At 40.4% G+C, this 26,522-nt stretch overlaps 1 protein-coding gene and 1 long non-coding RNA gene across 10 annotated transcripts in view; one reads left to right on the forward strand and one right to left on the reverse strand.

Moving 5' to 3' along the window:
• The window catches only part of YWHAZ (tyrosine 3-monooxygenase/tryptophan 5-monooxygenase activation protein zeta), a 27,784-nt gene extending 1,845 nt beyond the window's left edge, over nucleotides 1–25,939 (forward strand). For 2 of the 9 annotated variants that reach the window (XM_086889623.1, XM_086889573.1), the window contains exons 3-7: nucleotides 2,475–2,778; nucleotides 17,609–17,732; nucleotides 21,217–21,380; nucleotides 21,470–21,565; nucleotides 24,880–25,939. In XM_086889623.1, coding sequence (XP_086745749.1) covers nucleotides 2,485–2,778; nucleotides 17,609–17,732; nucleotides 21,217–21,380; nucleotides 21,470–21,565; nucleotides 24,880–24,939 — 738 coding nt within the window. In that variant the 5' untranslated portion in view covers nucleotides 2,475–2,484 and the 3' untranslated portion in view covers nucleotides 24,940–25,939. Of the gene's footprint in view, nucleotides 1–74; nucleotides 325–365; nucleotides 500–1,011; nucleotides 1,798–2,474; nucleotides 2,779–17,608; nucleotides 17,733–21,216; nucleotides 21,381–21,469; nucleotides 21,566–24,879 lie in introns of those variants that run through there. The other 7 variants (XM_086889281.1, XM_086889195.1, XM_086889355.1 and 4 more) reach the window with 7 other exon arrangements.
• On the reverse strand, nucleotides 8,846–24,940 carry LOC111924495 (uncharacterized). The gene is made up of 4 exons (XR_015287148.1): nucleotides 24,852–24,940; nucleotides 19,198–19,308; nucleotides 18,076–18,186; nucleotides 8,846–9,157 (listed from the first exon to the last, which is right to left on the reverse strand). It is a non-coding gene; the product is annotated as an uncharacterized LOC111924495 (long non-coding RNA).
• Nucleotides 25,940–26,522: the final 583 nt, after the last annotated feature.

Raw genomic sequence — 26,522 nt, forward strand, 5'->3', positions numbered from 1 at the left:
CCGCCGGCTCTGGGCGTGACCGCGGGGTGGGGGAAGTGAGGGGGGGAGGTTCGCGCGCGCCCTCGCGCGCCGTTGCCATGGCGCCGCTTGACGTCACGGGCGGCGCGCGGCCCGCGCGGAGCGGCGCGGTGATTGGCGGAGACGCCCCGTGCGCGGCGCCGGGAGAGGGAGGGAGGGAGCGAGGCTGCAGCGCCGCGAGCGCCAGAGCCGCACAGTCCGCGCCGGCCGCCCGCCCGCACCGACGCACCCGCGCCCGCCCGCCCGCCCGCCGCGCACAGGTAACGGGGCCGCCGCCCGGGACCTGCCCTCCCCGGCACGCGGCAGGTCGGGAGCACTGAGCGGGGCGGCCGGGGGACAGCGCCCAGCCCGCACTGCTTCCCCCGGGGCGGCTCCGTGGGGAGGGAGCGGGGAGCGGGGGCCGCTGCGCGGGGCGGCGGGGACCCTTCTCCGCCGGGGATAGGAGGGAAAAAGGGGGAAGCACCGGCGGAGGGGGCGGCAGGTGAGGCGACCCCGCGCCCGCAGGGAAGGGAGCGCCGCCCCCGCCGGGCGGGGGCCAGGGCGCGGGCGGCGGGCGCTGCCGGGTGTGGTCTCCCGCCGGGAGCCCTGCCCGGGCGCGGAAGAGTGGCGGCGGCGGCCGCGCTCGCTTCCCTCCCTCCGCCCAGGCCTCCCCCCCCTCCGCCGCCCAAGCCCCCTCCCGCCTCCGCCCATCCTCCCCAGGGGTCCGGGCGAGAGCGGCGGCTCCCCCGGGACTGGAGGGGGCTCCTCCTCCGCCGCTCCCCCCTCCCCCGCGCCGAATCCCCCGGGGATGGGCCCGCGGGCTTTCCCTATTCCGGGGCGGGGACGCGGCATCCTCCCCCGGGGGCGCTGGGCGGAGGGGAGCGGGATCGGGGCGGGCGGGGCTCCGGCACCCACCCGCCGTGACAAAGGCGGCGGGCGCGGCGCTCGGTGTCCCCGCGGCGGGCGCGGCGCGGGGAGGGAGGGAGGGGCGGCCGCAGCGCCCCGGGGCCGCCCGCTCGCCCCGCCCTCCGCTCCGCCCGCCCCCGGGCCGCTCCATTTTCTGCTGTCACCGTACTCGCTGTGCCGGAGCCGCGGCAGCGCCCAGCCCGCGGGGGCGGAGGGCGGCCTGCCCGGGGATGCTGCCGCCCGGAGATGCTGCCGCGGCAGCCTGCGGTGCCCCGGGGACTGGCGGTGGGGCCGGCGTTGTGGCCGCGTTTGCCCCGGTCACGGCGAGTGGTGAATAACCACCGCCAAACGGCTGCTTTAAAATGGCTCCTTAACCCCGCCGCGCGCGGGGTGGGCAAGTTCTTCAAGGCGCGCTTGGAAACAAATGGGGGTTCGTGCCCCCGTGTTGGGGACAGGAGCTGTTAAAACTTGCAGTCACCTGGAATGTTAAAATGTGCTTAATTTATTCCCAGAGACAGAACATAGCCCTGCCATTGCTTCTCCACATAAAATGGCAAAAGTCTTGGTGGTTAAAAATGAAGATGCTTGGTTGGGGTGTGTGGAACATACAGAAATACATGTAATGTCCAAAACTGGTTCGTGCTTTAATATAATCTTGTTAAACTTTAAAGGATAATGTATCCCCAAAGCACATTACCGGTTCCTCCAAATGATCAGATTAGTATACATGGAAGGCTGGGGGGTGAGGAACAAGTATTTTTTTCTTCCTGTGCCAAAAGAAATTTCTCAGTACCTCTGCTTAGCAGAGTTTGATTTTTAACTTTTTTTTTTAAGTGCTGATAAGACGGATTATGAACCATTTCAGCAATGTTGTGCTATCTGAAATACTGATTTGTAAGTAGTAAAATTTTCTTTTGTCTCTGAAAACAGAGCCTCCTGGGCAGATCAGCAATACATGACACAGAACATCCCATAGTGGGGATTTCCATTTTGGGAAAGGAAGTTAGCACTGTGGGAAGTGAACAACTTGCAATTTAGATATTAGTTGTATTCTGACTTTTTTAACATCCGGTGCAGGATTTGATTTGCAGATGTTTATGTGAAGTATTTCTGCATGTAACTGTATGATTCTATGAAGAATGCTGCTTGGTATTGTTTGTCCAGCCTTCATTTGGTTGTCTCCTGTGGAAAACTTACTATAGGATATTTTCCTTGTCAGTTTTGCCACACTGATAATGTAGTCTTATGAAAGAGTGGTGGCAGAGAATGAGGATGATTTTTGTGCATAAGAGAAATTATTTGGTTGTAGTTCACCTTTGCTTTTGTTTGTGTTTATTAAAATAACATACTTTTAAAAGTTTACCGTTTTTCAGGAGGAAGCAGTGACTTTAACTCTCTACTCCATGCGTTTGAGCATCCAGTGCTGCTAGTATGCCTTGTGTTCTGGATTTCAGTTGTAACTCTTGCAGTTCCAAACTTCTTAGAGAATACAGGTTGTTCTGCCTATGAAGTTAAAACACCTTTGTCCTTGACCAATGTCTGAATAATGCCTCACTATTTTTCCTCTTTAGAAATATCAGCATGGATAAAAATGAGCTGGTGCAGAAGGCCAAACTGGCTGAGCAGGCTGAAAGATATGATGACATGGCAAGTTGCATGAAATCTGTGACTGAGCAAGGAGCTGAGTTGTCCAACGAAGAGAGGAATCTTCTCTCTGTTGCCTATAAAAATGTTGTAGGAGCCCGTAGGTCATCTTGGAGAGTCGTCTCAAGTATTGAACAAAAGACGGAAGGCGCTGAGAAAAAACAGCAGATGGCTCGAGAATACAGAGAGAAAATTGAGACTGAGCTAAGAGACATCTGCAATGATGTGCTGGTGAGAAATAATGATACTGTTGATCCATTTTTACTTAGAGTTGCAGAGTAAATGGTGCTGGGCCCTCTGGGACTATTTCTAGTCTGTCAGTTAAGCTGTGGTCTCCTATGCCATTTCTGACAATAAGGTTTAAAAAAATCACTGAATTTTTTCTTTATGTCTGATGTGCTGATTATTTATATACAAATTATAGTTATGAAGGCTAATAAATTTGGAGACATGTAGAAACATTATTGTACATAAAGTAGTAGTTTTGAAAGGTCAACTTATTTCCCTGAGACTTGACTGTATATGGATTTAATTTGATTATCATTAATTTAATGACTCCTCCCCAGTGCTCTTCCCCCTTCATGCAGTATTTGTATCCTATATCTCTTTGATTTCTGCAATTTTAGTATGCTGCTGTAGTTGCAAGAGGTAGTTCTTACTCTATGGAAATTGTGCCCCTCCCTGGGTAAGATGATGTAATGTTAGTTATGACTCAGCCGTGCAGAAAATTGCCTGCAGGAAGAGGCAGTAGAAATGCTGTGATACCTGCTTAAGCTTTTTTTTGAAGCAAACTGTAAGGGTGGTCAAGTTAGGCATTTTCTGAGACTTGTAGTTACATTTAAGTGTGGATGTGCACAGCAGACAATGCTGTATTTTCACTGGGAGGCCAGTTTATGAAATCCCAACCTCTTTCCAAGTGCTTTCTCCAGATTGTCAGGTTTTTTCATGTGCACATGCTTGTGGTGCTTCAGTGAGCACACAAGGAGCAGCTGTTTCAGTCCTGCAACTGATTGTGAGGTAGAGGTTACTGTTAGCAATAGAGTTGTCGACTGCACTGTGGGCGCTGCTGGCAGTCAATCCCATATGTGACAAGGGATCACCTGCAGGTGACAGAATGACATGAGACATGAAGGAAGTGCTAAATAGCTAAATGCCTGAAGATCTGATCTAGCCACATGAAAGTTAAGATCAATGAATAGCATAAATTTTGCTTGTTGTGCAAGACAACTAAATGATATGGGTGGTCATAGCTTCTAGAAGATTGGTTCTCCAAGGGTCTGTTAGAGTCAGAATGGATAACTGAGTCTTGGCTTCCAGTTCAGGCTGGCTGCTACGGTTATTGTAACACACCCAATTTTGTATGTTATGTTATCTTGTGTACGGATAACTCTTCTACTTTGAAAATGAAACGCAGAACTTACTCACAGGAAAGAACTGATTTACTAGTACTTGTGTTGTAAACTGGTGGCTCATCTATTCAAGCCAAGGAAATGAGGATCCAGATCTGGCATTCTAATTGTTTGTTATTTTTTTCTTTAATTATTTTACTAATGGGAAAGTCAGGGTGGATGCTTTCAGTTCAGGGTGATCTGAAAGTCTTTTGTCAGCTACATTTTGGTTTAAGAAATTATTTTAATTAAATCTGGGCTTAACAACCTTAGAAGAATTTAGTATTTGCTATTAGTTTTTTGTCTGGTAAGTTGAAAGGTGAAACTAGCTTTTATTGTGCATGCTAAATACAAAGAATAAAACAAAACCCAGCTTTTGAGTTTGCTGCAGCAGCTAGAGTGCCGGGGGGGAAGGAATTTGGGTGGAGAGTCTTAAATCCGAATCCCAGAATGGACTTGAATTTCTCTTTGTGTTAATGAGACATATATTTTTCAAAGAAGTTGCTGGTTTTTGACATGTTACTGTTTTTAAGAAGCTAATGACTGACTAGTTTTTAACATTGCCAGTCCCATTTTTCTTAATATGTTAAAGAAAAATTACTGCCCAGAAGAAACAATGCCTTGTGAAGCGATTAGCAGTAATGAAACTACTTTTTTAGACTTGCATTTAAAAAGAAAAATGTAAAACTTTTGTATTCAAATGATAGGATTTAAAAATACTTTCAAATGATACGTGCTACCTTTGATACTGCTAATTACATTGAAGATTTAGACTTATATTTTAAAACATACTCTTTGTTTTCTTTCTTGAAGTATCCTATGCATGTACATTCTTACCTAGAAATATGGCTGACTGTATTGCTTTATCCACTTTGCTTTAACAGAGGAAAAAAGAACTGTGGTAACATTCAGTTGTTTGTTATGAACAGGAGTCTGTCTGCACAATGCTACATGCAAATGTAGAATGAGGGTTTGGGGTTTTTTTTCAGAAGATCTCTGTTATTTTAATGCAGCATAATCTAGTCTATACTGTTTACAGAAGTGAAAAGCAAGGCTTAGCTAGTCTTAATTGGTGTGAAGTATGGCATTAACTAATAAGACCTGAAACATTACACTTTCAAAGCTTGTAATCATGAGCCTTACCTACTAGTGTACAAAAGCAGTTCTGCAACTTCTGTATCTTTTATTGAGGCTGTGGCTCTGTTGGAGCTGTTGTTGTGTCTTCAATTGTCTGCTAGTGTTTTAAGTGATACTTAATGCCCAGGGGTGTTACATCACAGCTGAGTATGACTGCTGTCCTAACTTCAGTGTTGAAGGGAGGAAAGCAATTTAGAGAATGTTTTTGTGACTAGAAGAGTGTGGCCAAAGCTGGCTCCTCTGCAGCTTCCTGCTCTCTTCTCTCACTTATTGGAATGAAATGTAGTGTTCTGGAAGAAATAGCTCCTCTAATCCTGTAGATACTGACTGTACTAAACTCTACCTGGGCTTCGTTTCCATCTCTTCTACTGATTCACAGAGAGAATAGAAGCAATTAATGCTGAACTTCTTTCTTGCTTCATCCCTATTGTGCCCAGTGATAAGTTTTAATAGTTAAGTGGCTGGGTCTGAATGTTTATTTTTCTCCTTTACACCAACCTTGCAACAGGAAAAGATAGCATCTGCATCCTTGCTGCTTCCTGAATATTTTTTTCCTTCAGCTTGCCATGGAATACTTCTACAACTCTACAAAGAGTTGAACTCATCCTCCTGTTTCGTGCAGCCTCAGAGTGCTGCTGTACAAAGAAGAGATAATACCTTGCTCCCCACCAATTCTGTCAGATATGCATTTAAGTATATCAAAGTGTAAAATAACCAGCTCTAGTTTGGAGTTGGTATGGTAGTGGTAGTAAACATCAAATAATTGACACACTGAGTGTAGTACAAGTTCTCTGCACCATGGCAATGAAGATGTATTTCCAGATTCTTCAATAGTGATGCAATGTGTGTGTTACTGTGTGTAAGGAAGTACATTGCCATACTTGAGTATCTGAAAAGTGCCTTGAGTATTATAGAAAATTTCCAATTGATACAGAAAATTAAGCTTTTAGTTAATTACTTTTCCTCATGTTAGCTAAGTGTGTGCTTCATGTTGTTTCAGTTTTTATAGCAGAAAGGAAGGTCTGTCTAAAGTACTGGTATAATGATCAATAATAATCTTTTATTTGTCATTTCCATAATAAAAATCGTTATTAATATAACAGGTGTGGATTTTCTTTAAACTGCTTTTTGCTGTTAGTAGAATAGTGAGTTGTAACTGAAGTGATTCAAATTTAAACCGCAGTAAGCTGAATTTTTCAACTAACAAGGGTTCTGAAGTACAGAGAAGAATGGAGGGGCCTTTGAATAGGTTAACACCCTGCACTGCTTGTATGCTGGAAGTTCTCAGGAGCTCAGCTGGCTTTCAGGAAGTCTCTTACATGAGCTAAATGTAAACTAATAATTGAAAACATGACTGGCTATCTTCACATTAGGAGGAATGTGGTTCCAGACAGTTACACTCTTCCCTAGGCTGGCACATACTGCAGCAGTCCCTGCGTGCCCTCCGAGTGCACAATATGTGACAGTTCCCATGTTCTTGCCCGATGCCCAGTTTTCTAGGTGATGCTGCTTCCCCCTCCAAGTTCCACCACAGAAGTGCCCTAAGCAAATCTCCTCTGGCACTGCCCAAGCACCCTCTCACCATTTCTTTGCCCTTTTAGTTGTTAAGGTCTGGAGAACTTCTGCAGACCTTGGCTGCCCTTCAGCTTTCTGGAGTTACTATTACAGATAGATGCTAGTCAGCACTTTCCCTCACTCCTGCCAGAAAAGCAGCAGGTTAATGGTATTATTTTGCACCTTCCAGTAAGATGAATTTTTTGCTTTTTTCACTACGTTATTTCTTCCAAATGTCACCCTCAGGAGAGTAAAAAGGTACTCCTTGTGTGCTCATATTTGAGATTTCTTTGCACTTGTTATGGATGCTTCACTTTTTGCAAGTGGTAATTGTGAGAGCATAAGGTTCAGTTATATCTCAGATTAGTGACTTTCGGTTTACATTTCTTTTTTATGCATATTTTTGAGAGGGGGAGTAGAATGTTTACTAACCTGTCATGGGGCTGCAGTTCACTGGGGGAAGGGAGTGTAATTCCATTCTGAATGCATCTAAATGGCTTTTTAAAGAACATACCACAGAATTAATGCTTTTTGCCATCAGTCTCAAATTACCGTGGCACTATTTTCTAGTTGCAAACGTCTAATAAGTTACTATGTTAACTTTGATAAAATGTTTAGTAATTCTTAATGACAAGGTTATGAAATTTGGTCTACAGGAAGCCATATGGCTTTTGACATGCACATGTGTAAAATGTCTTTTTAAAACTCAGCCACTGTATGCTTAATGTGTCCTCATGGTTAAAGTGCACAGCTAACTAGTAGACTGGCAATACCATATAACCTTCTTGCTATGATGATATCTAATACTAACAGAAAATTCAGTATTCTGGCTGAAAATCACTACCTTCAGTTCTGTGACTCCTTCAGGCTTGCTTAATTATTTTTTATGGCACTTTGTCTTTCAGATTTGTGTTGGTTTTTTTTAGGAAAAAAAAAAAAAGAGGAGGCATTTGTAGAACCTTCTATTTGCAAAAATGTCAGTCACAAAAGGGGGTGATTGATGTGTTGAAATGTAGGAGTTAGGTGCCCAGAAGAATTTAGGTTAGAAGGGAGGTCATTGTGTTCAACTCTGCTCAGAACAGATCTGGTTTGATCACTTTGCTCAAGTCCTTGTCAGTCAAATTTTTAGTATCTTTAAGCATGGAGATTACACAGCCTCTCTGGGCAGCCTGTCTTAATATTTATTCATGCTTACTGTTAAGGAAAGAATACTTGTGTGTGTTCTCATGTTCCAACTTGTCTGCTGCCTCTCATGATGTCAGTGTAGACCTCAAGGAAGAGTCTGGTTCCATCTTCTTTCAGCAGCTGTACACAGCAGTAAAATCAGCTGGTCTTCTTGGGGCTGAAGAAACCCATCTCTCTCAGCCTTGCCTTGTACCTCATTGTGCTCCAGCCCCATAGTCCCTTCAGTATATGTGTTTTTCTTATGCTGTGGAACTCAAACCTGAACATAAAACCCAAGATGTCATCTCAAATTGTTAAAATTTGCATTGAAAGATGGTAATTGGTAATGTGTTAGTGGCATATGTGAAAATATGTGAGTACTCTGGTTCACAAATGCTTCTCTGAATGAACTTTATATATTGCAGAGCAAAATATAGCAAGGACTTTCTAACTTACAAGGGTGATTATAATTCGAGCTTTTGATTAACTCTCCAAGTCTGGCTTTTTCAGTAAGGGTTTGGTTGGTATTGCTGATATACATTGAAGGTAGGAAGCAGAGGTAGTTTGTATCAACCTCATTCTTTCAGTCATTTCCCTGATTGTAGCTATACCCTTTCAGGTTTGGGGTTCTTGCTGGTTTTTTATTTTTGTTTGGGTTGTTGGTTTGGTTTTTGTTGGGGTGGTTTTGTTAGCCTGCAGTGAAAGCAGTGATTACGCTAGAGTAATTTCCTTTACCTTTTTAAGCAATTAGACTGTTGGAAAACTGTTGAGTCTTTGATAATTAAAACATCATTCATGGATCACTTTAAATATGAGATTACTTGTGTTGTTTTTAATTTAATCTTAGCAAGAAGGGCATCCATAATGCTGACATGTATGTTTAATGCTCCCATTTATTATAAAATCAGCTAAAGTGCTCTGCATAAATGCAGCTACTTCTTACATTAACTCTGCTTTCACATGTGTATATACGTATGTACGTGTATCGTACATCCTCTTGCATTTATTGAAAGTAGAAAAAACCTTTATTATAACCACTAGCCTGCTGTACTAACTTCATTTGGCATTAATGTTTAATAATTTGCTTTGATTTACAATAAAAAGGTACAAAGTGCTTATACTGTTGAAAAGCATTGAAGTGACAACTTGCTTTATTTGACAGCAGCCTTCATTGTTCAAGTACTTCATGTATCTACTGCTGATACTCAGTTCTAAACAGCAAAATACAGTTGGTAGTTTAGTCACCTGTGACAGATAACTCTTCATCTTTATGCTGCTGAAGGAAGAACTTCATTGGTTGCTTAGAAGTCTAAGAAGCAGAAACACTGCATTGCTAATGTAGCAGCTTCTTCTTGTGCCTGTGGAAGCTGTAAGTGGTAGAAACATAAAATTTAGAATATGAACAGAGTTAGTGCATTAGCTCTGCACATCTGTATGGACAAATACTCTCGATCTCTGGTTTTATCTGGAAACTTTTGTTTCATTACTGTGCGTGTGACAAAAGTGTGTTTCTGAAACAGGTTCTCAAATGCTTTGTACTTTGCTGTGGACAGACATCAGATCCTGATGCCTCCGAAGCTGGTTGTTCATTCAGGCAGTAGTTGCCTACCATTGTTAAATAGTTTGAGAAAGCTTGTGCTGTTAAAGTTGTTTGAAGAGAATTAAGATTAGGATTATTTCTTAAACATGTTATTTTTTTTAACTGAATGTTAACTCTTGCGCAGTGGATTATTTTTCTTGAAATCTGACAGAAGGTTGGCAATGCCTCTTCAAAGGAGAGGTAATAATAAATCATGTTCTGCTGAGACCAACAGTAAATTCTTAAATTTTCTTATTAGATAAAACATGTTGGACTCAATGATCTCAGAGGTCATTTCCAACCTACTTGATTCTGTGATTCTATAAGGCTGCTCAAATGAGGCAGAGAAAAGTTGTCAGTTGGTTTTTGGTGGTGGTGGGTTTTTTTCTGGATATTACCCTTTGTGATTATGTTACAAAAGATTTAACAGAGATAATCTGATCTTTTAACTGGTTATTTTCTCCTAGTCCAGATTAGGTTTACATTGCTAAGATGACATTTTTCCTAATAAAATGTTTTTATTAACATTGTGTGCTATAGCAAACCCCTAGTCAATCCATATTCTGCTTCAGGAGGTTTGAAATCTGCCCAGAGTGCAAGCTGATAAAATATAAATGGCTCCTGCTTCTGTTTCTGAGCAAGGATAGAAAGTGTTACATCATGTTTATGGGGAGTTTTAGAGACCAAAACTGTAGTCTTAAGGCAGCTTAAGATGTGTTCTGGTTTGGAGTACAGCTGCAATAGCTGTAGCTGAGACCTACATCCTGGGCAGAAATTCTCACCCAACTCAGTTGGCTGCAGTTCTTTATTACGTCAAGTCTCTCAGAGGGTGTTGTGAAAAGAATAATGATTGATGCATCTGATACCATTTTATTTTGATGCAAGTCCCCAGTATTCAAGAAGCAGTTTAATGAGGTGATGCTGAGGAAAAAAGGCCTAGGTAAAAATTGCATGTTGACTTTGATCCTCAGTGGAGACTGTTTGTTAAGATCTATCGTGATGCCTCAAAAAAATTAAGACTTTAATCCTAATGTTTTTCTATTAAGTATCTTTACAGCTGCTGCCTTTCATATGTGTTTCTTCAGAGTGGGTTACTAAATTGGGGAGGTATTTTTGCCTGTGCTTCAGAATTTGGTTCCTTCATTAGCATCTTTGTTACACATGCTTTGGTAAAAAACAATAACAATTTACATGAAACACCCAAGGAGTCTTTTGAATTATCTCAAGACTGTATCCTGATATGAGGCACACTTGTCTCCCTTGCCATAAATACTAATTGGAAAGCAAAACAGTAGAAGAAACTAGCTAGTAAAGGACATGGTATTCTAAGTTGAGGAAGGCAGATCTGCAAAGGTAGCTACATGTATGGTGGTAAAAGAGTGAACTGAGATGATGCTCCTCATTGCCTCAGGTGCTGTCCATTTCTTGTTTTGCTGGCCAGTGGTGTGTCCATGCCAAGCATCCTGCATGCATTTTTGTGCATACACCTACTTCTTACTGACTTGTATCTTTCCCCTGGCATATATCTCAGCACAAAGATGATTTTTCAGGGTGTCCTGCTACTTCCATGTTTCCTTTGCCTGCCCATATGTGATGCTGCTTTTGTTCTCTTTTCTAAGGAAACACATTTACACTGGTTTAGTAGTATTTTTATGTATAAACTAAGATTTCTTGCCATTGTTTCTGTCATACGGGATTTTCTTCTGTCCATTAGTCCTTTTATATATTTTGTTTTCAGTTACTGTCTTAGTACTCAGACTTCATTTCCTCTACTCGTTTCCTTTCTAGATCTTCATTAGATTGACTACAGCAAAACTGCTAATCAGGTGTACCTTTCTCCTGCTCTTAGCAATTCCTCATGTCCCTATGCACATCACATCTCCCACTGCTGCATAAACACTGCAGATTACTCCACAGTCAAATTCTTCCCTCCCCCTTGAAGGTTATTTGTCCCAAGTTCTGAATTCCTCTCCTGCTGAGGGCCATGATTCTTGCTTCATCTCTTCCAGCCAGCCTCACCACCTTTCTCAAACTGCTGTTTCTGTGGGCAGCCAATTGGATGGGAAGAAAGAATGACTGGTACTGACACAGGCAGCAGGCTGATTTCCTTCTTCAGCAGATGTTTCAGCAGAGATCTCCAGTGCCTCAGCAGCCACTAATATTGACAGATTTTCTGGTATTGCTATTCTAGTGAACAAACTAGTAGAAAGAATTCTGTGGCTAACTTTAAAGTGTGGCTTCACTTTTGGCTGGAGTAGAAGGCTGAGAACAGTTCTTTTGGTTTTCACAAGAGGGTTGGAGGTTACCCATGAGGCAGCAGTTGCAGAGCCCTTAATACCAAACTGGGCAGAACTGTAATCAGGAGCAGCATAGTAAGCCTGGGTTAAAACAGGCTTTGGGAAGGGATTGTCTAAAAATACACCTTTTAAAAATGCAAATATGTATCTCTTTTCTCCAGCAATTCAGATGGATGTATGTAAATAAAATGACTGGCCACAAATTATTTAATTAAAGCCTTTATAGTGTGTGTGCCAATCTGGGCAGTGCAGCTAATTGCATGTGTTGTTTTATAGCTTGTAACTTTCCTAATCCTCCTGTGAAAAACAGTCATGGAAAATGACTTGCTAGATTATAATGGGAATTGTTCAGTGTCCTTTATTTTCTTTTTTTTTTAATGAAACTGAGAAATAGTTTAAAGAAAAAAGTAACACTCATATACAGGTAGACAGGTATCTGCAGCTTCATCTCTGGTGCTTTGTGGGTATTAAGGTTATTTTGATGAGAGTTCGAACAATGTATGTAAAATGGACAAGAAGCCTGTTTAAGGTTACTTCCTCCAGAGAAACCACATCTGGCTCAGGAAGTTCCTGGGCATTGATGGAGACTAAGAGAAGCCTGGCGCTTTCTTGCTTTGTTAATGTGTTTTCCTAGTGGCATCCTCTTTCAGGCAGTGTTGCAGTGAGATTAGCAGACAGAGGAGTCCTGTCAGCCAGTATGATCCCTCTTGTGTTCTTATAATGTCTTGGAGGAAGATAGTGGAATGCTGCTTACATCATGAAAATACCAGACGGTTGTCATTAAATTAGTTTCAGCTGAGCTTAAAAAAACAAAAGTTTCTTTCATGAATTAAAAAGAAAAAGAAGTTCTTCCATGTGATCTTCATCCCTATGTCATATACCATGGGTGGGTGACAAGTGAGTTGAAGTTCAGGTAGTACTCTTGTGTAGTTCATTCTCAAAATTAGAAAAACAAAGCTATTGTTGGGTGTCTTTCAATACTGCATGAAAACAAAAAGCCTGCTTATTTATTAAACAAAAAGTGAGATTATTTCAGAGAACTGATACTATTTAAAGTACCTAAAGTTTATCAATGTATTCTTTTCAAGTTTTGCCATTCTGCACCTTGGTTCTTTTGTGCAAGAACAATATATTTTTATTTCTCCTGTAGTTCTCGCGTTTTTATTCAGTTAGATATCTTAATAATTAATTTTTGCATATTTAAAAATAAGGCTTCTAGTTCTCAGTACTTTTAACTACGTATTTTATGTATTATGCTACTTGCTACTACATTTTCCTAGAATCTGGTGACTATTCTTTTTTTTCTGCTTGTCAGGAGGGAAATATATAAATAGAAAATCAAGTTGTTGGCACAATCATCTCTAAAATTTATAAGCAATAACATGTACTGATACCAAGCCTTTAATAAAGGGAAATAAGTACTGAACTAGAAGCACCAAGGCAAAACTGAGCATTAAAATAAAATTATTTAATGCTCTAATGTTGGATTTGGGAATAGATTTCCCAGTAGATTTGACCTACACAAGTCATTTGCCAAAGATGCAAATGCTTTTAAAACAAGAGTACTTTTAGGCTTCAAGTGTCAGGAAAGGACTCTCCAAGTCTGTGTTGGCTTCCCATCTTCAGCTGCAGGCCTCACCTTAGTTTGACAGCTGATGCATGTCCACTTGCAGTAAGAAGCAGGCAGACTTTTAGGAGAGGGTTGGCTGTTGGGTTTCTTTTGTTACTACTTTTTAGGCTTATTTCACGTTCCTAGGTAAGTCTAATAACTCTTAACATTTCATACTTTATCTTGCAAAACCACAGGAAAAGGTACATAGAGCCTTGCATCAAAGTGGCTCAAAATGTGATGAGCTTCATGTTGCCACCTATTGACTGTATCCTGTTCAGGCAGTAGAATATGTGTAAGAATGAAGGAAGTCATTATGTTTCCAGTTCAGTGTTTAGAACAAGCCAGGATTGAAGTTCACCGTTAGGATAATCAAGTTGTGTGCAGATAGTTTCTGGTATGTCTTTGGAGACAAAGACTTTTCTCTAGTACTTGCTGAGGGTGAGGGAGCACACCAAATATTACCAATGGTATGTGTGAGCAGAGCTGGCATCCTGTGAGTTCAAACATGTTTGTTGGCCAGTCCAGAGAACCAGAAAGCTGCTGACTTAGTCATAACCAGAATTACAGGTGTGAAGTGTTGAAGCCTGATCTTTGCATGGCCAGCATATTAGTAAGAGTTGATACTCAGATTTAAACATATCCTTTAAAAAAAAAAAATTAAAAAAAAAACTTATTAAATCTTTCTGAAAGGACTTAAAAAAGTACAAGGTATTACAGGTTTGGGCTGAAAAGTCCTCTGAAATGCTGCTGTGTCTGCTTAGTTGATGATAGTGGTATGGTTTGTTTCACGACAGTTAGATCCTTGCTGTCAAATTAAAAGCTCTGCCAATTACTGCTGTGTCCTGGGTGGGGGATTCAAGGTCAGGGAATGGTCGTTTAGTTTTCTTCAGAAAAATGTTCCTACCAGATGCTATAAATAACTGCCCATGTATTCATATATATCAAACCTGGATGGGAGTTTCATGTCATAGCAGGAAGATCATGAACAAGCATGAAACCTTAACTACATATAATGTAATCACAGACATGTATGGACTGCAGTTGTCAGGGCACTGTACACATTGCAGTGATGCAGATCACATCAGTGTAGTAAATCCAGTCTTGGACTAGCTGCTGCCACTTTAGTGGCCTGTATGGTGATCAGCTCCATACTGATAAACATTGCCTTGTCCTCTGGTAAAGGAGAGAGGAGGTGGGCAAGTTGAAGCAAAAGCTATTAAAAGAATCCACAAGATAAACAGTATTCTCCATAAGCTGATGTGTTGGCAGATAACAAATTATTAAATTTGCTGGGCTTTTGATTCTTCTATCTTCTGTAATTGAACAATGAAGCTTAGTAGCTTCATTGGTCTTACCTGTCTGGCTTTCTGTAGCCATACCACCTCCATGCAGGTTATGCTTTCACAGCCACTCTCTAGGATAAATCTGTGTACCCTGAACCTTCAGACTAACTTTAAAGGAGTGGTCTGTGTCTACTTACACCACTAAAGTAAAATAGATTCTGAAATAAATGGACTAATACAAACAGAAGAAACTGAATTTATAAGACTAAATAAATAATAGGGAGGAGATCTCTTTGCAATCATTTCACATGCTAGCTTTTAAATATTCATATGCTTGCAGGTTTTATTGTTGCTGTTTGTGAAGTATTTGGCATAAATCAAATTCTTCCAAAGATATGTGGCACACCAGTCCTACGTGTTGCTTGTATAGAATAGACTCTTTCATCCAAATCTGAGTAAGCTCCCAGTTCAGTTTGAGTTGGAGTCTCTTTGCATGGGCTATATTCTGTGAATAGCTGTTCAAAGGGACTTTTTCTCAGTTCATCAGTCTTTGAAATTCAACATGGCTTTTGAACTTTTTGCAGTACAAGATTTACAGCGTTCAAGCTCCTTTTGCCCTGCTAGTGTTTGTCTGTTTAAGATGACAGTTAGTAGTCTTTCTTCCTATCTGTCTCCTGGTGCAATTCACCCATTCAGTTTGCAAGCTACTTTACCTCATTTGTGATCTAAGTGAAGTTTAAATCTTGGAGCTTGCTGCTGTGTCAGTGAGTAGAGCTGTACGTTTTAATCAAATGACCTTCTATACAGATGAGGAATAATTTCTGTTTGTGGAATCACTGGAAATATTTTGATCTGGCCAGTTAATGGAGGGTGGAGAAGGAGAGCAACTCCCCACAATGCCAGAAGCATAAGTGCAGACTGACATACCTGGATTAATTGAAATCTCACAGATAAAAGCTAATAAGGAGCCTTGTTCACAGCAGCTGGTAACCTTCAGTTGTCATTGGAGTTTCTTGGAACTCAAGAAGATGTAGCTGCAAGCCTTGAAACTCTCTACTGAGGACAGAGTGTATAAGGAGTTACAGAGAGCTAAGGTGTGTGACCCATAAACCTGCTGGCCCCCTGCTACATTCCAGCCTCACTGGGACAGGGCTGGCTCTGAACCCTTCTCCTGGCGTGGTGGGATGCCCTCAAAGGGTGCCTTTGGCATGAGGCAGCTTGGCAGCCCTTTTGACTGTCTCCAGAAAAATACTTGTGTTGCTGACTAGCTTGTGTGGAGTTCCTTCTGTTGCCAAAGAATTGCCTGTGCTGTCATTTGGATGGGAAGTGAGGACATGCAGTATTTTTCAGTGTCTCCCTGTGTTGTTATAAAATAAAGTTATATACCAAGTCCCACAGTACTGGAAAGGCCTAATTTTAAAGATGAACAAATAAATCCACTCTGTTGAAGCCACTAAAGAAAGTCCACTTACAGGTTTTTACCTCATTGTGGCATAGGTGTGGCTGAATATTGTCTGACTTTCGTGCCTGTCAGCCTGATTTCTTTATTATCTTTCTGCTGCAGTAGAAATGATGAGAGATACTCTGTGATGGGTCACTTCATTTTGAGGAGCTTCATGCAAGTTTAAATCTACCAGTCTATCACTATTCATATAAGTGGATTAGCAGTACTTTGATTAAAGAAGAAAGCAACCAAAACAAAAGCCAAAACTAGACTTGCTCTTTGTGCTCTTCCTGTGAATTTTGAGACAGTTTTCTGTGGCTTAATAGCTGGCCTGTTAAGCAGAGCAGGTACTGCAGGTGCCCATGTCACAGTGCAGTAGTTGCAGCCTACCATGTCCAGGGTATGCCTATCCCAGGAATATGTCCTGTAAGAGGTTCATTTAACCTGCTGAATGGCCTTGAGAGAAAGTGCTCTAAAGCAGCCATCATTCTGTAAGTTGGAACTTAATTAGTTTGTCCTTTTCTGTGGTATCCTTGGAAAGAAAAGCTAAAAAACTGAAGGAAAACTGTAATGTCAGTCATCTAATTTACAGGGAAGGAAAAAAAAAAAGAGAGAGATGGCCAAAAAATTTGTACTAAAACCTCCTTTAAAAATTATTTGCATAGCCTTCACCAAGTATACGTAACAGCTTCTGATTCAATTCTGACTATTTAGGTATGCTGTACCTTTTTTGACTTTTAAATAACTGGCTTTTCTTTTAAAGTCTGACTTCAAGCACTCAATATCACAAAGTTTGACAAGCCTGTACCTAATTTGACTGAATGTGTTGGAGCTAGCAATTTTTTCCCTTTTTTTCTTTTTATCATAATGGAATTCTTGCTAAATTACATGACTGCCTCAGCTATGTTAACAAGCAGTTAGAATAATCTAGAAAAACCTGGTCTTCACTGTCAGCCCATGGGGAGGATTTGGTGGAGTGACTCCAGAGAGCTACCTTTGCTTTGGAAGATAAAGGAAATACCTGTTAGGGTAGCACATAAAGTCAAATAGAGGTGCTACAGAGCTGAATGCCAGATGGTTAGCTGACTGGAAACGCCATAATACAGGTTCACCTTGTGGTTTCTTGCTGGTGGTGCCAATAGAGCATTCAAGTTAATGGGAACTGGGCTCAGGAGACTTATTTATTGGCTGTGTATGTAAAATAATTTGGTCTCTGATTTGGCAACTGATATATCAAATCCTTTTATTGTATTTTGTGGATGCAGACTTTCTTCCATGGTATACCCTCTGCCCAGAGTCCTTGGACTACATTATTTTTTCCAGGGTTCTCTATAATGGCTTATAGAAAGCCATACTTTGGTCGTATAAAACTCATCTGCTAAATTGACACAGCCTCCTTCTCCCCATTAAAGCACACAATGCAGCATTCCTTTTATATCTGGAATTGGAATCCGGAACACGTTCTCTAGCTGACTATGTTATGTAGGATGTGAAGAAAATAAGCAAGAAGTGAAGCTGTCTTGACTTTGAAATAAATTGAAATATAATTGAATTGTTGGTTCAGCATATGTTCAAAACACTGTGTTCTTTGTTTCCCTTTTAGTCTCTGTTGGAAAAGTTCTTGATCCCTAATGCTTCGCAAGCAGAAAGTAAAGTTTTCTATTTGAAAATGAAAGGAGACTACTACCGTTACTTGGCTGAGGTTGCTGCTGGAGATGACAAGAAAGGTATTGTATGTCTGCTCATGGATAAACATTGTCCAGCTAGATTGCTTTTGGTGACAACTCTAATTTTAGAGTAATTCTGATTTGGATGTAAATTTCTTTAGTAATAGGCTTCCTGTTGTCTGAAGGAAAATCCTAGATTGTTGGCTTTCAAAGGAGTTACAAAAATTTCCACGTACATGCTGATGGAAGCGTGAGACAGACACTGAGTCACAAAATCTATTAATTATTAATATTAATTATATATAATCTATATATTGTCTCCAATTTCCGCATGCGTTTATCTGGTTTATCACTGAAATACCAGTTTATGCATTTCTGTCTGGCTGAATGTCAGGGGTTTTACCTCTTTGTTGTCTTGTAGCTTTCTGAAGACTTATTCTTACAATTTCTCCTGCATTTCTACAGACTATAAGAAGTCTGAATAGGTTCAGTGAGCAAAGAGACAAGAAACAACCTGGAGGAGAAAAGGTTTAATAAAATTAATCTTACTGTTTGGAAAATTTCTTCTGTAAATTTTCTGTAATTTCTTCTGGTAGTTTAATGTCCAAATGAATTGTTTTCATGTAAGCAGCTTATCATAATCACAGGTAAGTTGCCTTTGCCTAAATTTAGCTTAAAAAGTTAATATTAGGTACTCAACTTTTTGAGTTCCTTACGTGCTGTGGTTGGAAACACCCTAACAGCATTGCCACCTCCGTGCAGAGTCCCCTTCAGTTCAGAGCAATGCATTAGTTGAGATCCAGCTCACTGCAATCAGTGCCAGGCTGTTTCCTGGAGCCACTTCAGGGCTGTTGGCAGTGTGCCCTGAGGAGCAGCACAGTTGAGCACAGAGCCAGCCTGGTGTGTCACACTCCTCACTTGGGCTGCCCTGAGGCCCACAGGAGTTGGGGATGCGTGATGAGCTGTGCGGTGCCAGTCTGCCCTCGGCAGCATCTGCTCGGCTCCTTGTGGGGCTCCTGAGCACCTGCAGCCCCTGGCTTGCGCTGCTCTTAAGCTAATAACCCCCCCAGTATGGCACAGAATGATATCTGTGGCACTTCAGAGACTAGATTGAGTTTGGCATAGATGGGAAGCAAACATGGAATAATTTCGGGGGATAGATGTGTCTGCCTTACTGGCATGTGTTGTATCCACATTACACAGTGAAGCCCAGTTTTCCCAGCATGCTGGACAATGGAGTTACACAAAGATCCTCAGACTTAGTATGTAAGGCTCAATTTGATTTCTGATGTTTATTGCATGCACACTGACCCAGTGTTGGTGACTGCAGAATTGTATGTTACCAGTGCTTTAGATCTGTTGTAGAGAGTTACTGTGTTTTCCTTCGGTAATTTTGGTGATCTCTGTTCATATGCATAAGAGGTACAATATTTCAAGTCCCAAAGTTCCTGTTGAGGATTAAGTTACAGGCTCTAAAATTAGGCTGTGAAAATCTTTGTTTAAAGTGCTTTTAAAGTTTATTTACCCAGTATCCTGGCTGAGCAGTTTCCAGTGGGTTTCCATTTTTTCAATTCATGCCCCACCTCCAGAGTTTCATGTCACATGTCACATGTTTTTCCTGTATGTTGTCTGTGACCTTGAAGAAGAGCAGTTGATCATTATTGTTTAGGAAAGAATAGCTGTTGAGTTGGACACTATTCTTCCAGCCGTTTGCAGTAAATACAGCAACAATATAGAGCTTCCAACTCTAGGAATTGGATTTTTATCTTCATAAACCACATTGTTTATTTTTATGGAATGGGGCTTCCTTATGGCAGTCTAGCAGACAGGAATGTCAAGCAGGTACCTCACTCTATTTTATCCTTGAACTTTGGAGCTGCACTTTCTAAAGAATTCAAGGTTAGAAACTTTTTTATACTGTGTGACTGATTTAAAAATTAACAGAATACTTCGAATTATACACTGAGTGCTCTGAATTGTTGCTCAAAAGGTAACTGTTTTCTCAAATAAGGAGAAAAAATACACTTTCTGTTTTGAAAATATGTTAAAGAAAAATTACTAAAACATGAAACTCAGCTTCATTCCCTGAAGTTACTTATTTTTCATTCTGCTTGTTTTGCCTTTTATTAACAGTACCATTTTCTGAGGATTTTCCATTATGACAAGAATTAAACATTTCTCACAATTTTAAAATTTAACTTACAGTAAACCTGGTTCTTCTCAACTGTAATGTACTAACTTCCAGTCATTTTCAAAGTATTAGGGCAGCTGTCTGATCTGAAGCGTTCCATTATTAGTGATGAGTGCAGAGAGACCAGTGTTGATGACTGTGCAGTGCATGTCCTCATTCTTCCATTTGGAGGAGAACAATATGATGCTTTAATTTTTGTGAATATCTAAAGGTGAACAAATAGTGATTGTATAGACATCCTGAGTATTGGTGTTGTTTTCAGACTTGGAGTCTGAAAACTTCATACTTAAATCCTGCTGTACTTTTAAGTCCTTACCTTAGAATTCCTTTCTTTGTTTTGAAATACATGTGACTGCACTCTTGCAGACATCATGCTGGATGCATTTCTGGTTTGATATAGAAATGTTAGGGTTGGAGTGATTTTTGCATCTGAATTGAATGACTTTCTGCCCACCTTTTTCTCAGCTGCTGGTGGAGAGCTGAGGAACAAGTGCCCCTTTGTGCTCAGCGTTTCCCTGGCCCCAGCAGCTTGTGGGCTGTGTTGGGCCATGAGCTCTGACTCGTGCAGGCAGAACCAGCTCTAAGCTCAGGTGCCTTCAGTGAGAAAGGAAACTGTTGATCTCTTCAGTCTTCATATAAACATGGTAGCTGCTGGTTTTTGCCAGGTGTTAATAACTTGTACAACTGAACCAATTAAGAGGGACATGAGATTCACCTTTAACGTAAAAAAGCCAAGTTATTAATTTTTCTCCCTTCAAAGTTTGTAGGTACTAGAACTTCTAAGTTAGGTAAAAATGCTTTCCATATCTGTATAGGAAATAGAACTATGCTGGAAGCTTTTAAAAATACATACTTTATTTGAGCTGGGGTATGCCACACTATTTTTGCAGAGCAATTTGAATGGAGACTCATAGATGGCTGTTACTGAAAGGGTTCAGCATGACAGGCAAAGATCATCAGTGTTTCCTGTGACTAAAATGTGGCTCTCTAATGCACTGCAGTGTTTAAACACATTGAAACTGTGGTACTCCATCAAGTAGATGGTGGGTTTTAACTTCAGTGTGACAAAACTGCTGCAAACATTTGTAAATGCAAGTAGTCACAGGGTGTTGGGAAGAGGCTCAAACCTGTGATTTGGTCAGTAACAACTTCCCTCCTTTTTAATTATTTGAAAATGTAATTTAATAAAATCTTTGCTAAATTGCAACTTACTCCTTAAAGTGCTCATTCACAGGCACTCCTGACATGGTTTCTTCATGCAAGTATGAGCACAGTCCTGATTGTATGTCTGGATACAGTGTGTGAATTACTTACTTGTTGTGGGTTTTGTTTGTGTTTGTTTTTTACCCAAAGGGATAGTGGAGCAATCACAACAGGCATATCAAGAAGCTTTTGAAATCAGTAAAAAGGAGATGCAACCAACACATCCCATCAGATTAGGTCTGGCTCTGAACTTCTCCGTGTTCTATTATGAGATCCTCAACTCGCCGGAGAAAGCCTGTTCCCTTGCAAAAACGGTAAGTCAAAGAGGGGGAAATTCCACTTAAATTATTTGCATAACCTTTTGTCACATGGCTAATGGAGTTGTTTGTTTTTATAACACTAGGCTTTTGATGAAGCAATTGCTGAACTTGATACATTAAGTGAAGAGTCATACAAAGACAGCACGCTAATAATGCAGTTACTGAGAGACAACTTGACAGTGAGTATCATCAAACTTTGCATATAGATTACAGGATTGGTCTTCCTGGCACTCCAAGTTACCCTTTTTGTTCCTGGCCATGGAGTTGTGTCTGTCACTCAGAAGCAAGTCTATAGTGCATCACCCTGAGCTGAATCTTTTTCCTGCCTAGTTAGTTTTTAATTTTTTTGTTGGCATGCTAATTAACATGATTTTCTGACAAATGACAAGTTAACCACATTTCAGGCTATTTTATTCAAGGAATCTAGCATGTTTAAATGATGAGTCTGGACTGTGACTAGCAAACCTACTACCCAATGTTAAACAGCATTTGAGAATACAGTAGCGTTTGCCTCTTTAAAGCTTATATCAGTTTTCATATAGCTTGTTCTGCATGAATGTATCTGCAAAGAAGAGATTCTACGTGAAAACTGGAAACAAAGCTAGTATCTACCAAGTCCATTTAAGGACCTGTTGTTAAGAGGATTTTTGTTTGGCTTCAGTTTTGGTAAAGCTGAAACGCAAATCAGTCCTATTTCCATGGCAGTTGTAACATAACTGTCTTAATTCCTTTTATTTTTTTTCCTCCTCCTTGGACTACAGCTGTCTGTGGTATAAGTTGTCAGAATAATCAAAATCTTCATCTTGTGTGTGGGCTTTTTTTACCCTACTTTGAACTTTAAAACTGGCAAAGATAAACATCTAAAGCAAATGAAACTTAAATATAAGCAAACATGCAATATTGTAATTAAATGGCTTAGTTCACTCCTTGGTCTGTGGGGAGAAGAGCTGCAAGCAAGAAAATAAAAAGTATGAAACACTTCTTGTTGCCACTTGTAGCTCCTTGTTAACTCTTTGTGCTTCTGATATTAGGGACCTTTGCAAAAAAACCAAAACTAGGAGTAAAATTGTACGATTGTATAAAATTGGAGTTGCCATACTTTCTGCTTCTGTGTCTAACATTTAATTTCTCTTGTCTTTTGGAGTCTTTTCCACTGAAATGGCAACTTAACACTGCAGCAAAAACTACTTGTAATTGTTCCATTTGTTGCTTACAAAACAAATGGAAGTGATTTCTCAACCTCTGTATTGGAGACAAATACAGGGTTGGCATTGCTCTGTGTCTGTGTACTGTCCCCTTGAGTGGGATTGCTCAAGAGCTGCCTTCTGAATGAGTGGTTTTGAAACAGAGAGTAGAAGATGACTTTAATTGCCAGCTTCCCAGTAAAAATAATGTAAAGCTTGTCATAGCAGTTAGAAAGCAAATTGTTTCACTCAAGAACAAAAGTTGGACTGAGCTACCATAGTCTGTGAGTTAGGGAAGTAGGCCTGGTAATTGATGTGAGCTTTCCATTACAAGGGATAAAGCTGTAAACAGATGCAAGATTCCATATTCTTGAATGAATGATGTGTCTTTCCTTAAATGCTTAGCATGATCTGTACAATTGCGTTGATTCCATGTTTATCCACACCTTCTTGAGGTAGAAAATAACTTTAGATATATATGTGTGACTGACAAAGACTATAGTGAATTTCATAAACGTATAAAAGGTCTGTTTTGCTAGTTATGCAAGTGGTGGAAGTCTGAGGTATGTGGGCTTTAGACAGTGGTTCAGCATGTTGATCAGTTCTGTGCACTAGCACTTTCCTCAGTTGTTGGTTCTGTTTTACTTCAAATCTTGTATGGCTGAAGAAGTCTGTGTTCATTCTCAGTGGGGACTGAAGACAAAGAAGTGTTCAGAGTGCTGTTTAACATACTGTCAACATCTATTTTACTGGAACTGCTAGATAATTTTTTTGCTCTCTTATGAATTTTTTTTTTTCCTAAATAAAAGGCATTCCTTCTTCCTATGCCTTTTCCCTCTCAGCAGATTTGTTAAATTGTTCTTAATACCTCAGTTGGTAAAATTGGTAATGCCCCTTTCAAAGCACTCAGGCCCTTTTACCTTAATTGATGTGTATTTTAGATTGGACATGAGGAAAATTTTCATCACTAAAATTATCAAGCATTGGAACAGGCAGCCCAGGGAGGTGATTGAGTCACCACCCCTGGAGGTATTCAGTTTGTGTAGATGTGATATTTGGGGATATGGTGGACTTGGCGGTGTTAATGGTTGGACTTCATAATTGTGAAAGTCTTTTTCATCCTAAAAGACACTGTGACTGTATTCTAGGGGTGATGATTTAGGATGGAAACCTCTGATGGAATTCCCATAAAACTGTTCTTACTAACTCTTCTTTACAAGAATAGCGCTGAAATTGAGACTAATGTAATATTACAATGTAGTAAAGATTGCAGTGCAGGTCTAGAAACAGACTACTGGTGTGCTGTTGTCTCCAGTGAAATAATTTGTTGTTTTTAATGCCTTCAGCAAGGAAGGTTAAGTGCAGATACCATGCATTATGTTCACAGCAAGGACAAGGCTACTGGTCTTATGCAGGTTCACTGTTGCCTTCTGCTCCTGAAAGCATTAAATGTTTCTTATGATGGATTTTAAAAATAAAGGTGTTCTTTAAGACTTCGGTGGTATAGCACTGTAGGTGAAGAGAATTAGTTGGTTTTGTGTTCCACCATCTTATACTACAGAGCATGAATGATTGCGTTGATGCTTCTCTGACTCCATAAAGTGAGGGATGACAAATTGTACAGGGCTGGGAATAGTTTGGAAGCAGCCAGCATGGAGATACTTGGTTCACAAAATAATTTTTTGGCCATGACTATTGCTCTAGAGCTGATGGTTAGTTTCCTTAGCTAGTATTTGATCTTGATATATGGCTCCTTAGTATGATTTTATGGAGCTGAAAATAAAATTTTGTGCATGCTTAACCTGATTTTCTTCCCTCCTTGCCCCACCCAAGTTTAGCAACTTTCAGTGTTCTGAAAGTTGCTAAAGGGGAGCACAACTAACTGAACAGAGCCAAGGGATAGAGATTTTTATGAAATATTTTGGGGTTTAAAAAACAGAAAAAACCTTCAGAAAGGGATATAAAACTTGCTTGAGGAGAAAGAAAACATTTAGCTGATCAGTAGGTCTGATTCTTGCCTGCTTGTTAGTCATATTTTAGTGAGCTTTGTGAGTAAGAGGCTTGGGTTTTGACTGTTCATAAACTTGCTCATTAAATGCAGTGTGGGGTTGGGTCATCTAGAACTGAGTTTCCATCTTGCCATGGCCAAGAAAGAGATTCATGTTACTGTGTGCCTTTTCTTTCTCCACAGTACTCTCTTAGAAGTTGTTACTATTAACACATAAGCCTTCTTTCTAAAAATTACTTACTATTTATTAGTAATAAGTGTATACTAATGTACCTGTTACTCTGTTTTCTTTCCTAAACAGTTGTGGACATCGGATACCCAAGGAGATGAAGCCGAAGCAGGAGAAGGAGGGGAGAATTAACCAGCCTTCCAAGTTCCGTCTGCCTCATTCTGAAATTTAAACAGTAGACCATTTGTCATCCATGCTGTCCCACAAATAGTTTTTGTTTACGATTTGACAGGTTTATGTTACTTCTATTTGGATTTCTATATTTCCCATGTGGTTTTGTTTAATATTAGGGGAATAGAGCCAGTTAACATTTGGGGAATTTATCTGTTTTCATCTGAGGTGGCCAATATAGGGTTGTGAAATTTTTATACAAGTTTTACATGTTTGGCATAGTACTTTTGGTACATTGTGGCTTCCCACAAGGCCAGTGTTAAAACAGCTTTCTATGTCAGGCAAAGATGACTGCTTGCATATTGGTCTGTCACGATGGAAAAAAGGGATAATCAATGTTGCAGCCACAGGTGTAGTTAGTCTGAATATCCAAGCTGGAGCACACATGGCTGTGGATAACTGATGTCCCATAGATATTGCATGTCAGGTGTACATGTGACATCTGTGGAATATTCCAATCAAGTGTACATCTTTGATTGCAGCTGAAGTGTTCCTTAAGACAGTTCGATAACCCAGTCAGCTTTCTCTAGAGAAGGACAGAGAAACGGTTCACATTCCATTATTTGTAAAGTTACCTGCTGTTGCTTTCATTATTTTTGCTACACATTTTATTTGTATTTAAATGGTTTAAGCAACCTAAGAACAAATGTACAAGTAAAGATGCAGTAAAAAATGAATTGCTTGATATTCATAATGACACTGTATATCGAGCACAGCAGTAAAACAAAAACCCATGTATTTAACTTTTTTAGGTTTTTTGCTTTTGTGATTTTTTTTTTTGATACTTGCCTAACATGCATGTGCTGTAAAAATAGTTAACAGGGAAATAACTTGAGATGATGGCTAGCTTTGTTTAATGTCTTATGAAATTTTCATGAACAATCCAAGCATAACTGTTCAGAACATGTGTATTAAGTTGATGTAAGTGGAATAAAAGTTTTATGAATGGACTTTTCAACTACCTTTGGTGTAGATTTCATGTCATCTGTTTCCCAGACTTTTTAGAGGAATGGCAGTACTATACAGAAATTCAATATGAAAGTGTATTTCTGTTATGGAAAAACTTAATACACATTAGGTAGGCATTTAGTTCATTTTAGGGAAGTTGAGATTGAATACCCCATACCTGATTTTAAGATTGCTCTAATTGATTAGTTTACAACTTTTAGGTGCCTGAGCTTTCTGACTGTTCCTGACTGGAACTCTGTAGATTAACAAACATAGGTGGTCCCCAGACTTATAGCAAAAGGCGTAAAAAATTCTTTAAGAGCTGACCTTTTGGAATAATTCTATTTATGTGGAAAACCCTGTCTTGCTACTGTTGGGCCTTTAAAGGAGAACTGAGTGGGAGCCTCCATGGAGGATTCAGACACTACAGCTCAGTTTGTGGAAAAGCCCAGAGTGATGGAACAATGATGCTCATGCATTCCCCATCCCCAGTGAGGTGTGCACCCATGGTATTCAGAGTAACTATGGCATTTGTGGATACTTGGTGTGAAACTGAATTAGTTATAGGGAAATTGAGACTGATTTTCAAGCAGTGT

Source organism: Cyanistes caeruleus, chromosome 1 (genome assembly GCF_971803275.1).
Source record: "Cyanistes caeruleus chromosome 1, bCyaCae1.hap1.1, whole genome shotgun sequence".
NCBI classification, from domain to species: domain Eukaryota; kingdom Metazoa; phylum Chordata; class Aves; order Passeriformes; family Paridae; genus Cyanistes; species Cyanistes caeruleus.